General features: G+C 52.4%; 1 protein-coding gene across 3 annotated transcripts in view; it reads right to left on the bottom strand.

The window, feature by feature from the left end:
- The window catches only part of DUS1L (dihydrouridine synthase 1 like), a 266,802-nt gene that overhangs the window by 183,252 nt on the left and 68,014 nt on the right, over nt 1–15,536 (bottom strand). For all 3 annotated transcript variants that reach the window (XM_078653767.1, XM_078653766.1, XM_078653768.1), the window contains one exon: nt 5,655–5,758. In XM_078653767.1, coding sequence (XP_078509893.1) covers nt 5,655–5,758 — 104 coding nt within the window. The remainder of the gene's footprint in view (nt 1–5,654; nt 5,759–15,536) is intronic.

The following is a 15,536-nucleotide window of genomic DNA, read 5'->3' as shown; positions in this document are numbered from 1 at the left end:
GGTTTCGTCGTCGACGGCATGTTCTCCGTCGTCGGTGGTTCAAGCGACGAGATTTTCGTCGTCGTCGATGTTTTCGTCGACGACACGGTCGTCGACGACGTCCTCGTCGACGACGCACTCGTCGACGATTCATTTCTCGTCGACGATTCATTCCTCGTCGACGTCTTCTTCGTCGACGGTCTCGGCGACGCGTCTTCCGTCGACGGCGGGCTTCTCGTCGTCGACGTCCCTGGTTTGGTCGTCGATGGGTTCCTCGTCGACGGTGTCGTCGTCGACGATGGGTTCCTCGTCGACGGTGTCAATATCGACGGCCCCGATTTTGACGTCGAGGAGCTCTTCATCGACGGGGTCGTCGTCGACGGCCCCAATTTCGTTGTCGATGGTGTTTTAGTCGACGACGGTTTCGGCAGTATGACAGATGTGATGGGCCTACCTGCCGACGACGATGATGGAGTGGTCGTCGTCGATGCGAGGACTGACGACACCGTCACAGCTCTCTTTTGCGTTGAAGATGGCGTAGGCTTGGTGGATGAGTGCGCAGGCTTCTTAAAGGCGTGAGAGCCTGTGTCAGACACTGAGGAGGTTGTAGATTTTGCCTCTGAAGATTTCTTTTGCATCTTCATAGGAGGAGTATCTGAGGGGCCAGGGGGGTCCCCCCTTGGCCTCTTGAGGGAGACGTCCGAAGTCATGGAGAAGCTGCCCTCTGAGGACTCCACATTATCCCTCTGTTTAAGCCTGTCCAGCCAAATGAGAAGTCGACCTTCTCTATCCCTCAAGGTCTTATTAGGGAAAGAGCGACAGATTTTACAGTCCTTGGGGACGTGGTCCGGATAAAGGCAGTATAAGCACAGGTCGTGCTTGTCCTCCACATGGAGCCTTTTCTTCCCACATGAAGAGCAGGCCCTGAAAAGGGCTTTCTTCTGGGATCCAGACATTCCTTAAAAATGGTAAGGAAAGACAGCACTTACTGCAAGAGAAGAGTCTGAAATATCCCAGTTGAAGAATTTGAGAAGGTAATCCTTTTTCCAAGTGAAAAAAAGTAGGTTTAGAAGATATCCTGAGGAGAGCTCAGGCTGGAGACTCCCTAGCACAACGTGCGGTAGAAAATCTGAGAGACTGAGGCTCCAGCAGGGAAGGTTCTAGAGGGAGGTGATAGCTGATTGGCTGGCTCTAAGAGTTTGGTCCTTTTTGCGTAAGGACGAGGATAGGCTACTAAGGTGAGGTCCTTAGGCCTATTTTTCTTTATGTATGTCTATAGGACATTACTTTTCTATATACCGGAGGCTCCCGTATCGACGACGGGGAATGCTTCAGGCATGTGAATCTATGAAAGACACCCCTAATACTGGATAATGGGTCTGAGGGACCCGTCCTTCTTCGGGATTAAGAAGTACAGGGAATACACTCCTGTGCCTTCTTCTTCCACCGGCACGAGCTCGATTGCCCCTTTTTGCAGCATGACAAGTACCTCCTGCTGCAATAAGTGCAAATGCTCTGTGGACATAGGACGGTGTTTTGGTGGCATGTTGGGTGGAGTGGATGTTAACTCCAGACAATAACCGAACTGGATAAGTTTCCTGACCCACCTGTCTGTGGTGATGGATTTCCAGACTGGCAGGAACTGCTGAAGTCTCCCCCCGACAGGTGTTGTGTGGTCGGGGGGCAGTGGCAGGGCGTCACTGTTTGGTGGTGGCAGAGGAACGGGAGTGGTTATTTCCACGGCCTCTGCCCTTGGCACTGTTGCCCCGATAGCCGCCTCTACTCTGCTTGGTGTAAGAGGACTGCGCCCCACCTTTAGTGTATTGCGTTTGCTGGGACATCTGGCCTCTGGAAACACCTCTATTGCCTGAGCGACGAAAAGTACTGCCCAAAAACTGTTGGGACTGGAGAGCTCCCATGGACTTTGCCGTCTCGGTATCCTTCTTTATTTTTTCCAGTGTGGTATCCACCTCAGGACCAAACAACCTATCAGGGTTGACCGGCTGATTGAGGATGGTGGTTTGTATCTCTGGCTTGAAACCGGAGATTCTGAGCCATGCCTGACGCCTCAACATCACACTGGTGTTAATGGCCCTGGCCGCGGTGTCCGCCACGTCCAGTGCACATTTAATAGAAGCGTTGGAGATGAGCTTCCCTTCCTGAATGAGCATCTCCGCCGCCTCTTTATACTGATCAGGTAGATGTTGTAACAGGGTCTCTAGTGTGTCATAGTGCGCCCTGTCATATATGGCCAAGAGTGCCTGAGTGTTTGAGATGCGCCAGATATTGGCTGCTTGAGCCGCTACCCTCTTCCCTGATGCCTCCAGCACTTTAGATTCCTTGTCTGGGGGAGGAGCATCACCAGTGGTTTGCGAATCCGCCCTCTTCCGGGCATTAGAAACGACCAGAGAGTCCAATGGCAACTGGCCCTTGATGTAGGTAGGGTCGCCAGGTGCCGGCTTATATTTCTTTTCAATTCTAGGGTTGACCACCCTGGCACGTGTGGGTTCTTTAAAGATGTCTGCAGCATGTTTGAGAACCCCTTTCAACATTGGGAGAGTTTTGACAGTTTTTTCTGCTGTGGAAAAGGTATCAAAAAGGAAGTCTACGTCAACAGGGTCAGCGTGTAGCTGGACGTCGAGGTTTGTAGCCGCCCTCTCAATGAGAGCATTAAATGCCGCAGAATCCTCAGTAGGAGAGGTTTTGACATTGTACACTTGAGTGTCTGGGGCAGTTTGCGGATCCCCTGGGTCCCCTGCATCTGCCCAAGAGTCCTGGTGATCCTCAGGATCAGTGTTGGCAGGAAAGTTATACTCTTCGTCATCACCTTCCCCAGCCTCCACATCTGAATAAGTGGGTGAGGGTGTAGCAACTCTTGGAGTCTGTGGAGCAAGTGGCTCAACCAGAACCGGGGAATCCGCAGAAGGCTTCTTGCGCTTCAAAGGAATCGTGTAGGACTTCAAAGGCTGCGTCGCCGTGATCTTTCTCTTGTAGAGGGTAAGTTTACCGGTGTCGGCGTCGATAAAGTGTTCCGACTGCTCCTCCATCAAGGGTTGTCGATGCTTCAAGCTCCCAAGCTGCGGAGAAGGCTTCGACCCTGCGGACCCTTGCACGGGCACGTTGGTGACCGACCTTGGTGCGAAGGCCTTCGGTGCCACCTTAGGCGGCAACGTAAACAGGAGTGGCGTCGAAGACTTTGGCGTTTTGGCAGCCTGCTTCGGGGTGGAAGCATCCTTCGGATCGACCGTGGAAGCCTTGATCCTGATGCGTTGCAGTGAGTCCGACACCTGCTTCGTAAAGGAAGCGGATGGTTTTGTCGACCCGACAGACGTCCTCGGTCCACCAGCGTGTGAAGACTCGAGCGTCGATGTCTTGGCCTTCTCCGGCTGAGGGACAGGAGCAGCTTTCTTAGGTGCGCCGTGTCCATCTTCCGCGCCGACGGCCTTTGGCGCCGACGACTTCGGGCCTGCGGCCTTGACTCCCGGGGTTGGGGCCCCAGTCTTCGGCTCGACGCCCTTGTTCGATTTTGGATCGACGCCCTTGACCGACTTTGGCTCTACGGGCCTTTGGTCGACTTCACCGGGTCGACATCCTTCTTCGGCTTCGGCTGCCCCGACATATCGGAAGATGAGGAGGCGGCCAGAGGGACAGACGTCATCTGTTTCGTTGGCGTCTCCATTACTTTCGGTTTCGTCGACACCGAGGGTTTCACTTTCGGTTTCGTTTTGACCACCGGTGGCTCCGCAGAAGTGTCCGTAGCCGGGCCCGTAGGCGAGGCCGTGGGTTTGGGTGCAAGGTCTTGGGTAAGGCCGTGTGGCGATCCCGCGACCTGAGCCTTAGTGATTGTTCGAACGGGGCATAGCTCTTCGCCTGAGCTATCTTCCATGGCCCCATAGGCCTCGTTGTCGTCTCCTACCTCGTCGACGACTTCTGCATCGAGCGCTTCGACGTCCGCGTCGTAGTCGATCTCCTCCGCAGGAGGTGAAATCTGAAGATGAACTTCTTGTTCGTCTGCTTCTTCTCTCTCGAAGATGTCCACCGGTGCCGGGGCCGACTGCTGGGCCTCCAGGCGCGCCACGCGCCGAAGTCAAATCGTCTTCTTTGATCGAAACCGGGAACAAGCCATACAGTTGGCTTCATCGTGGTCCGGCGACAGGCACTTGTTGCACACCGGGTGGACGTCGATGTGGGGATACTTCGATCCACACACGGGACATTTCTTGAACGGGCTCCGTTCCATGACGTTGCGTCGACTGGGCCTCGAGTACCAAGAGTCACGCGACTCCTCGGGATGTCCGACTCGGTAACTGAGCCGGAACAGAGTTGGGCACCGATCGCAAAAACAATACCGACGGTATAGGAAAAGGCCTTCAGGCCTTAAGAAAAGTCTATATCGATTCCGAACTGGAGATAACGAATATACATCCGAACCCAAAGGCGGAAAAAACAATCTGGGGATGGAGTCGATGCCCATGCGCACTGTAGTCCAGGGGAGGAGCCACCTATCTCGTGATACTTCGAAGACTCATCCAGGACAACAATGTGCAATCATCCGGACCCAACACTAGGCGGCGATCTATGCTATAGATATGAATTCAGCAGCCCACATGCCTCGAACATTGTAGTCACACATAACTAATTCTCGGGACCAATTCATCAAAGTATGTCTGTGGCGTTGTGGATTTCCATTTGTATCAAATCAATTAGAGGGCCATTTTAGGTGAAAAAAACTTCAGTGCTAGGAGCTCTAGAATATTTTAGAAGAAGAGGTATAACCAATAGGTCCAGGCCCATCAACTAAAACCTATGTTTGAGAGTCTGTGTAAATCTCTCTCTATCAATATCGCTCCATCCTTATTGTGTTTTAAGTAGGCAAGGGCATTGTATTACAGCAATGTATGAGTTAATCAGCACATTGGAAGATGTGTGGCGCCGCAGTCAGGGCGGCTGACTCCGGAACCCAGGGGCTCACGGTTGAATCCCCGGCGCCGGATCAGCCCAGCACCATGTGACTCTGGGCAATAGCTTGTTTAATCTTCCCGATGGCCCCCAGCGCCTTGACGCCCTCGGGTACTTGTTTGCGCTTTACAAATACTGGACATTTACATATTTCAGATGCAATGCATGCCTTAAGGAGAGCAAGCACAAGATCCTATCCTATCCAAGGTTAGATGAATAACCTTATCTGAAGAAATTCAACAAAATAGGGCTATAGAGCTCTCGTACTAGCTGCATACGACTAAAAAAAAAAAAGCTCTCCCTCAGATTGATTTGTAAACATTTTTTACTTTAAGCATAGAAACCAGGAATAAAACATGTTTTTAAGGCATTTTACTAAAGGCTTTGTTCAAGATCACCATTCACCTAAGATTATTTTAGTGCATCGAGGTGCCTTAACTCAACATTTTCTCTGCAAAAATTAGTTATCTTGGTTGTGCTTGACTTAGAGGGAGAGAGCTTCAGGATGAAAGGATGGGGAACACAAGAAATAGGGGGATATACACACACACCCGTCTACTGTACACACTAATGCTCATGCAAACCATTGTCATGCACACACTAACCTTATCTATGTGCACACGGCATCTCTGCAAACTGTTCCCTTAGCACATAAAATGGATGCCCTGGAAGCATGGCTTCGAGCTCATACATACAGGTCTTCTGCATACACTGACCTGCACTCATTACACCATGCACGTTAGTCTCCAGCAAGCATCGTTCTACATCTGCAAGGTACTGGATGTTACCGTTGGCAAACACTGGGATGCTCACAGCATTTCTGGAAAAAAAGAAAAAAAATCTTTGTGACAAATGCTACAAGTGGAGGAACTGCAACTACTTCCAGATTTTGCCGACTGTCCCCACGGCCCCAGCTGCAGCCCAACCATTATACCTCTCCTAGAATTTGCAAAGGTTACATTTGCAAAAATATGCCCTCATGTTGGTAAAATCAACTATTAAGAAAGCAACACGGTAAAGGTCTAGGTTTGGCATGAGCTCTCTGGAAGAAAATCCACGGTCAGGACTTTTTTTTAAATGAATTTTTATCTGCTTTACAATGGAAAGGGCCACACTTGCCATTACAAAAAAATACTTGACCACTGCTGCAAATGATTGGTAGCCTGGCATCTGCTAACCAAATGCACAAAAAGGTCCTCAGATCCCAGCTGGTGACAATGTCAGCCTATCTCGATTAAATGTTGCAGGCCTTGCTGGTCAATTGTGCTATGAGCAATGCACAGGGCTTTAAAAGTAAGTATGGGCGAAATTTGCGAATTCGTGTTCTGCGAATTTGCAATCCGCAAAATACACGAATTCGTGCGAATTTGCGGATTTTTGTTTTTTTTGCGTGTTCGCGGGGTTTTTGCGTGTTCGCGGGGCTTTTTGCGTGTTCGCGGGGCGAAGTTACCCATGCGATCGTGTATGGGCACAGCACCCTCTGGTTCACCACTGCCACCCTCTGGCTCATCACTGCCACCCTCTGGTTCACCCCTGCCACCCTCTGGTTCACCACTGCCACCCTCTGGTTCAGCACTGCCACCCTCTGGTTCAGCACTGCCACCCTCTGGTTCATCACAGCACCTCTGGTTCACCACTGCCACCCTCTGGTTAACCACTGTCACCCTCTGGTTAACCACTGTCACCCTCTGGTTCACCACTGCCACCCTCTGGTTTACTACTGACACCCTCTGTTTCACCACTGCCACCATCTGGTTCACCACTGCTCCTCTCTGGTTCACCACTGCCACTCTCTGGTTCATCCATGCCACCCACTGGTTCACCCCTGCCACCCTCTGGTTCACCCCTGCCACCCTCTGGTTCACCCCTGCCACCCTCTGGTTCACCCCTGCCACGCTCTGGTTCATCACAGCACCCTCTGGTTCACCCCTGCCACCCTCTGGTTCAGCACTGCCACCCTCTGGTTCACGACTGCCACCCTCTGGTTCATCAGAGCAACTCTAGTTCACCACTGCCACCCTCTGGTTCAGCACTGTCACCCTCTGGTTCAGCACTGCCACCCTCTGGTTCACCACTGCCACCCTCTGGTTCACCCCTGCCACCCTCTGGTTCACCCCTGCCACCCTCTGGTTCACCCCTGCCACCCTCTGGTTCATCACAGCACCTCTGGTTCACCACTGCCACCCTCTGGTTAACCACTGTCACCCTCTGGTTAACCACTGTCACCCTCTGGTTCACCACTGCCACCCTCTGGTTTACTACTGACACCCTCTGTTTCACCACTGCCACCATCTGGTTCACCACTGCTCCTCTCTGGTTCACCACTGCCACTCTCTGGTTCATCCATGCCACCCACTGGTTCACCCCTGCCACCCTCTGGTTCACCCCTGCCAACCTCTGGTTCACCCCTGCCACCCTCTGGTTCACCCCTGCCACCCTCTGGTTCATCACAGCACCCTCTGATTCACCCCTGCCACCCTCTGGTTCAGCACTGCCACCCTCTGGTTCACGACTGCCACCCTCTGGTTCACGACTGCCACCCTCTGGTTCATCAGAGCAACTCTAGTTCACCACTGCCACCCTCTGGTTAACCACTGCCACCCTCTGGTTTACCACTGCCACCCTTTGGTTCACCACTGTCACTCTCTGGTTCACCCATGCCACCATCTGGTTCACCACTGCCACCCTCTGGTTCACCACTGCCACCCTCTGGTTCACCACTGCCACCCTCTGGTTCACCACTGCCACCCTCTGGTTCACCACTGCCACCCTCTGGTTCACCACTGCCACCCTCTGGTTCACCACTGCCACCCTCTGGTTCACCACCGCCACCCTCTGGTTCACCACCGCCACCCTCTGGTTCACCACCGCCACCCTCTGGTTCATCACCGTCACCCTCTGGTTCATCACCGTCACCCTCTGGTTCATCACCGTCACCCTCTGGTTCATCACCGTCACCCTCTGGTTCATCACCGTCACCCTCTGGTTCATCACTGTCACCCTCTGGTTCATCACTGCCACCCTCTGGTTCACCACTGCCACCCTCTACCGAGACCTTTTGTGACGCAGCGGCAGCACAAAAGATGTGCCATGGTGCTGGGTATTAACAATGTGACGCATCTGAGAGACGCGTCACGTTGTAAAGCCCTGCGCCATCAGGAGGCGTTCCGGCGCAGGGGAAGACGTTCCTGCGCAGGAACGCCTCCTAAAAGTGGCTGAGTGAAATCAACAAGATTTCCCTCAGTCACTTTTAGGCCAATGCTGCGTCAAAACCCTGCGCCTGCTTGAAGCAGGCGCAAGGCTTGATGCAGCATTGGGGAGACAGGGCCCCCCAGAGCATTGCTGGAGCTGCGTCGCAAGCGCGACGCAGCTCCAGCGATGCGCTGCTTTTACTCCAGTTGTGTAGAGCTATTGCACAAAAAGGTGGCATCTTCGTGGACAAACACGCAGGGCGGGAATCATTCTGCCCCCTGTTAGACTCGTTTTATGTGCCCTTGTGCCCTCTGTTAAGACTCATTTTTCCCTTGCTTTTCTGCCCTCTGTTAGACTGATTTTTTTGTGCCCTTCTGCCCTCTGTTGGACTCGTTTTTCCCTTGTTTTTCTGCCCTTCTGCCCTTTGTTAGACTGCTTTTTGTGCCTTTCTGCCCTCTGCACCACCACATTATCACTCAGCACCACCACATTATCACTCAGCACCACCACATTATCACTCAGCACCACCACATTATCACTCAGCACCACCACATTATCACTCAGCACCACCACATTATCACTCAGCACCACCACATTATCACTCAGCACCACCACAGCACCACTCAGCACCACCACAGCACCACTCAGCACCACCACAGCACCACTCAGCACCACCACAGCACCACTCAGCACCACCACAGCACCACCACAGCACCACTCAGCACCACCACAGCACCACCACTCAGCACCACCACAGCACCACTCAGCACCACCACAGCACCACTCAGCACCACCACAGCACCACTCAGCACCACTCAGCACCACCACAGCACCACCACAGCACCACTCAGCACCACCACAGCACCACCACAGCACCACCTCAGCACCACTCAGCACCACTCAGCACCACTCAGCACCACACAGCACCACCACAGCACCACCACAGCACCACCACAGCACCACCACAGCACCACCACAGCAGCACCACAGCAGCACTCAGCACCACCACAGCAGCACTCAGCACCACCACAGCAGCACTCAGCACCACCACAGCAGCACTCAGCACCACCACAGCAGCACTCAGCACCACCACAGCATCACTCAGCACCACCACAGCATCACTCAGCACCACCACAGCATCACTCAGCACCACCCCAGCACCACTCAGCACCACCCCAGCACCACTCAGCACCACCCCAGCACCACTCAGCACCACCACAGCACCACTCAGCATCACCACAGCATCACCACAGCACCACTCAGCATCACCACAGCACCACTCAGCATCACCACAGCACCACAGCACCACTCAGCATCACCACAGCACCACTCAGCATCACCACAGCACCACTCAGCATCACCACAGCACCACTCAGAATCACCACAGCACCACTCAGAATCACCACAGCACCACTCAGAATCACCACAGCACCACTCAGAATCACCACAGCACCACTCAGAATCACCATTGCACCACTCTGAATCACCACAGCACCACTCTGAATCACCACAGCACCACTCAGAATCACCACAGCACCACTCAGCATCACCACTCAGCATCACCACAGCACCACTCAGCATCACCACAGCACCACTCAGCATCACCACAGCACCACTCAGCATCACCACAGCACCACTCAGCATCACCACAGCACCACTCAGCATCACCACAGCACCACTCAGCATCACCACAGCACCACTCAGCATCACCACAGCACCACTCAGCATCACCACAGCACCACTCAGCATCACCACAGCACCATTCAGCATCACCACAGCACCATTCAGCATCACCACAGCACCACTCAGCGCCACCGCAGCATCAATCTGCGCAACCATTTAACAACAACTGGTTCAAATATGTTCTCTCAATGTTTCAAACTTTATTACAAATGTCACAAAAAGATGTAAATATTTCACTTCTGTTCTTGGATTTTCGTCACAATAAAATACACTGAACATAATCTTCACAAAAGTTATTTACAAAAGTTTAAGCTATTGCCATTATAAATTAAAATCACTTTTATTTAAGTATTGATTATTTAAAAAAATTAAAAGCCATTGTAATTTGTAATATCAATACAGCTAAGTCACGTAAATACAAAACATGTTGTATTACAAATGCTATAGGTGTCACATTTGCGAAAGTTATAACTATTGGCATTGTAAATGACAAAGCTATTAATTTAGCTATTTTCAAAACCAACACATAAATAAAAAAAAATGTCATTTACAAGACCAATAGCTCAAACTTTCCTAATGCGAGACCTATTGCATTGCAAATGCTTGTTTTTATATCTGTCAGTGCTTCCGTTGAGGTTTAATTTTCGTGGCAGGCGCCTCATTGCCTACTTGTAACTATTCTCTGACCCTGCTCCAAGGGTCAGAGCAGGGTCAGACAATAGTTGCAAGTAGGCAACGAGGCACCAGGAAGCACTTCTAGGCTTACAGCAGCAGGTGCCCAAGTTGAAGGAGTAGTTTCTGTCCTGTAACTCCAGTTCTGTAGTAGGGGTATCTCTGTTATAGTCATAATCTAGTGAATAGTCCCGCCCATGTGCGTGGACCCCGGCAATCAAAAATAATCTCTTAAATTGTCAGAAAATTGCAGAACTGCTAAGACACTTAAGAGAAAATTTAAAGACAAATAATGCAGCCTATATCCACAGGCTACACTGTCCAGTACTTCAACTAGAAATTCCACCAAAAATCCACAAACAGCAAAGCCTGTCCAGATTTCCCTTGTTTTTACTGCAAAACCCCTCAGAAATGATAGAGAGGAAGACTTGGACAGACAAGCCCCATAGGCTGCCATTATGTGGCTTAAATAGGATACTGTGCCTTTAAGAGAACCTTCCAGAACCTTCTCTCAGTATCCCAGAATGCATAGCAGGTCCAACTTACTTTCAGTTCTTTTTGAAGGCGTAAAACGCCAGACCTGTCGCATTCCTTAAGGAACATTTCTCTCCACCGGGGAGGCGGGAGGGCGCTTAGGACTATAACAGAGATACCCCTACTACAGAACTGGAGTTACAGGACAGAAACTACTCCTTCTGTAGTAGGGGATCTCTGTGTATAGTCATAATCTAGTGAATAGAATGGCAAGCCCATCCCCACACTATTGTGCGAACAGATTTCGCAGCGAAGCCTGCCCAACCTGAGCGTCTGCCCTGGCATCAGTGTCCAGGCAGTAATGTTTAGCAAAGGTATGAACCGACTTCCAAGTGGCCGCCTTGCAGATTTTTGCAATCGGAACATTACGGAGCAAAGCTGTTGTGGCAGCTTTGCCCCTGGTGGAATGAGCCTTAGGCTTACCTCCTAAGGTCTCATTAGCTTTTTGGTAACATAGCTGTATGCAGGACACAATCCACCTAGAGATAGACTGCTTAGAGGTCGCAAGACCCGTCCTGACAGATCCATAATGGATAAACAATTGGTCAGACCTACGAATATCTTTGGTCTTATCCAGATAAAACTTCAATACCCTCCTAACATCCAGGGAATGTAACGACCTTTCCGCTGGAGATGAAGGATTCTGAAAAAACGTAGGCAAAGTTATGGTCTGGTTGACATGAAAATCAGAAATAACCTTGGGAAGAAATTTAGGGTGAGTACGCATAACAACCTTAGCAGCATGAAATACAGTATAAGGTTCTTGGCAACACAACGCCTGAATTTCACTCACCCTGCGGGCCGATGTAATGGCCACGAGGAACGCCGCCTTCCAGGACAGGTGCTGCAACGAAGCCTTATGAATAGGTTCAAAAGGCTCCTTCATCAACCTGGACAGCACCACATTCAATCCCCATGAAGGCGAAGGAAGCCTGACAGGAGGGAACACTTTCTTCAAGCCTTCCAAAAAATCTTTGATCACAGGGATCTGGAAGAAGGAAGTCTGCGAAGGGCATTTCCTGTAGGCAGTCAAAGCAGCAAGATGAACCTTAATAGAATGGACATTAAGGCCAGACTGCGCCAACTGTAGAAGATAAGGAAGGATGACATCTTCCTTACAAGTCGTCGGATCATAGTTCTTAGACTTGCACCAGATACAAAATCTCTTCCACTTATAAGCATAGGAAGTCCTAGTGGAAGGTCTCTTAGACTCCTTCAGTATGTCCATGCAATCTGCAGGGAGATTCAGATGACCATATTGCACTAACTCAGGAGCCATGCTGCCAAACTCAAAGACGAGAGGTTGGGGTGCAACATCAGCCCCCCGAACTTCGTGAGAAGGTCCGGCCTGCACGGCAGCCGAATGTGAGGAAGGAGAGACCGGTGAAGCAGGTCCGTGAACCACCACTGTCTGGGCCATTCCGGGGCAATCAGTATCATCCGCGCCCTGGACTGGGACAGCTTGATGAGAACCGTTGGAATCAGGGGAATGGGTGGAAAAGCGTACAGAAAGCTGTTCGACCAGTTGATCCATAACGCATTCCCCAGCGTCCCCGGCTGGTAGTACCTGGAGGCGAAGTCTCGGCATTTGCTGTTTTCTGCGGTGGCAAACAGATCTACGTCTGGAGTCCCCCACCTTGCGAAGACTTCTCCTAGTACTTCGTCGTTTATGACCCATTCGTGGTTTTCCTGAATCAGTCTGCTCAGCGCGTCTGCCTGAACATTCTGCACACCTGGCAGATGGGTAGCCGTTATCGTCAGTCCTCGAGCCAGAAGCCAGCGCCAGATCGCCTGCGCCTCCTGCGACAGGGTGCGTGACCTCGATCCTCCCTGCTTGTTGAGGTAATACATTGTGGTTGTATTGTCCGTCTGCACAAGGAGAGAGTCAGTCTGGAAGGACGGGTGAAAGGCCTTCAGTGCCAAGTGAACAGCTCTGAGTTCCAGGAAATTGATGTGGTACGTGGACTCCGCCGGAGACCACGTCCCTTGAATCTGTAGGTCTCCAGAATGCGCTCCCCAGCCCTGGAGAGAGGCATCCGTCACGATAACCTGAGCGGGAATGTCCTTGTTGAAGGGAACCCCTCTGAGGAGATTCTCCGCTGAACACCACCACTTCAGAGACTGAAGAGCATGCAGAGATAGGCGTATCTTGTCATCCCAAGATCCTCTCCTCTGATCCCACTGATCCTCCAAGCACTCTTGCAACGGTCTCATGTGCAGCCGTGCATGTGGCGTCAGGAAGATACAGGAGGCCATCGATCCCAGCAGAGAAGACACCGTCCTCACTGTCGTGGATGGAGCGGACATGAGAGCCCGAGCCTTCCGAAGTAGTGATAATCGTCGCTCCTCCGAAGGAGACACGCTTGCTGACAGCGTATCGATGGAGGCTCCCAAGTACTGAATGCACTGGACTGGAGTCAGAACCGACTTGGACATGTTGATGTGCAACCCCAGCTTGTTCAAGAGAACGCACGTCTTCTGGAAGTGTGCTTGCGCTTCCGCGAAGGAGGAGGCCTTGATCAACCAGTCGTCCAGGTAAGGGTAGACAAACACCTTGTTCTTCCTTAGGTGTGCTGCTACCACCGCCATGCACTTTGAGAATGTTCTCGGCGCAGACTTCAGTCCGAATGGCAGTACTGTGTATTGATAGTGATTGGCGCCGACTTGGAACCGCAGGAACTTCCTGTGTTTGTGTGCAATGGGCACATGGAAGTAAGCATCCTGGAGGTCGATGGCACACAGCCAGTCTCCCCGTTGCAGCTGAGGATAAATCTGATGCAACGACAGCATGCGAAACTTTTCTCTGCGAATCCATTTGTTTGCTTGTCGCAAATCCAGAATGGGCCTGAACTCGTTCTTGTCCTTTATGCGAACCAGAAAGAAGCGGGAGTACAGACCTCTTCCCCTTTGAGACAGAGGTACGACTTCGATCGCCCTTTTCCTTAACAGGATATCGGCCTCCGCCTGGAGCTCGCGCAGCTGATACTGCGAGCTGACCGGAGGGATCGATGGAGGAGGGCTGGTGAACCGAAGACTGTATCCATTGCAAACAATATTCAGCACCCACTTGTCCTGAGTAATTTTTCTCCACTCTGCCAGAAAAAATTGAATGCTTCCCCCCACCGGAGCGGGTAACAGTTGACGGGGAAGTAAGTGCTCAGGGCCTAGACCCGGCCTGGCCCTTAGTCGCTGGTGCCGACTGATGGCCGCCTCTGCCCCTCTGGCGTTTCTGGAATGGTCTTCTGAACTGCTGCTGCTGTTGTTGCTGCTGTTGTCCAGAAGACTGTCCATGCCCTCTACCTTGACCACCGAACCGGCGTTGGAATGGACGGTACGTCTTCTTGGTCTCCTTGGGCTTCTCCAAACCCACCGCTGTGAGCGTCTCAGCTTCCGCCTTCATGCGGGCCATTTCGTCGTCAGCGTGCTTCCCGAACAGGGTTTCGCCAGAGAATGGCAGATTGGCAACCCTCTGCTGAGCGTCCGGTTTCAGAGACGTAAGGCGGAGCCAGGCATGTCGTCGCTGGTTTATTCCGTGGCAGAAACCATGCGCCGCCAGAAGAGAGGAGTCGGCTGCAGCGCTGATGACCTGATTCGCCACCAACATCCCTTCGTTAAGCACCTCCTGGAAGTCTTCCCGCTTGTCCCGCGGAAGAAGTTCCACAAATTGTTGAAGAGATTCCCAGAGGGCTCTGTCATACCGACCCAGCAAGGCCGTGGCACTAGCCGCCTTCATTGAGGTCGCCGAAGTTCCACAAACTCGTCTCCCAGAGGAATCCAACCACCTAGATTCCTTGTCTGGCGGAACAGTGGAGGAAGGCGTGGTGGCATGTTGTTCGTGCGCCGCCGTCACAATCACCGAGTCTGGAGGGGGCTCCAGCCGCAGAAAGGCTGGGTCCGAGTCGGGAGCCCGGTACTTCTTCTGCAGTCTGGAAGGCGCCGCCTTAGTCACCGCAGGAGTAAGGAAAAGATCCAGGGCCGGTTCTTCCAGGCCCGGCACCAGTGGCAGTAACGGCCGAGACAAGTGCTTCTGATGGAGCGTCTCAAAGATGACCGAGGTCTTCGGAGTGGGCACTGTCAAAGTAATGCCCAGTTTCGCTGCACCCCGTAACAGCACGTCCTGGAAGGACACCAGATCGTCGACCGGTGAGACCCGCGTGTCCGGCGAATCTGACAAGGTCGGGGAGTAGTCCCTGGTCCCAGACGACCTGGTCCGTGAACGAGACCTGTGTCTCCGGTGGCGCCGTCTAGATCGCGTTGAAGATCTATGACGCGAACGTTCCCTTCGCCCGGAGCGGGAGCGTGACCTCCCAGCACGTGGGCGCTCCACCGGTTTCCATGGAGGCGTCATCCGTGGTTTGTCCCGGGGCTTCGGGGTAGGCGTACCCTTAGGAGGTGTCAGAAGCAGAGGAAGGGACACTGACCTCGGAGGCCTATGAGGAGGAACTGGCGGCAGAGGCCGCCCCTCAGTAGACGGCGGTGGCAGGGAGGGGAGAGGCGGCTTAGCCCGAGGAGCCTCC

The sequence above is a fragment of the Lissotriton helveticus genome, chromosome 7 (assembly GCF_964261635.1).
Source record: "Lissotriton helveticus chromosome 7, aLisHel1.1, whole genome shotgun sequence".
In the NCBI taxonomy this organism is placed as follows: Eukaryota; Metazoa; Chordata; class Amphibia; order Caudata; family Salamandridae; genus Lissotriton; species Lissotriton helveticus.
This window is presented reverse-complemented; position numbering and strand designations above follow the sequence as displayed.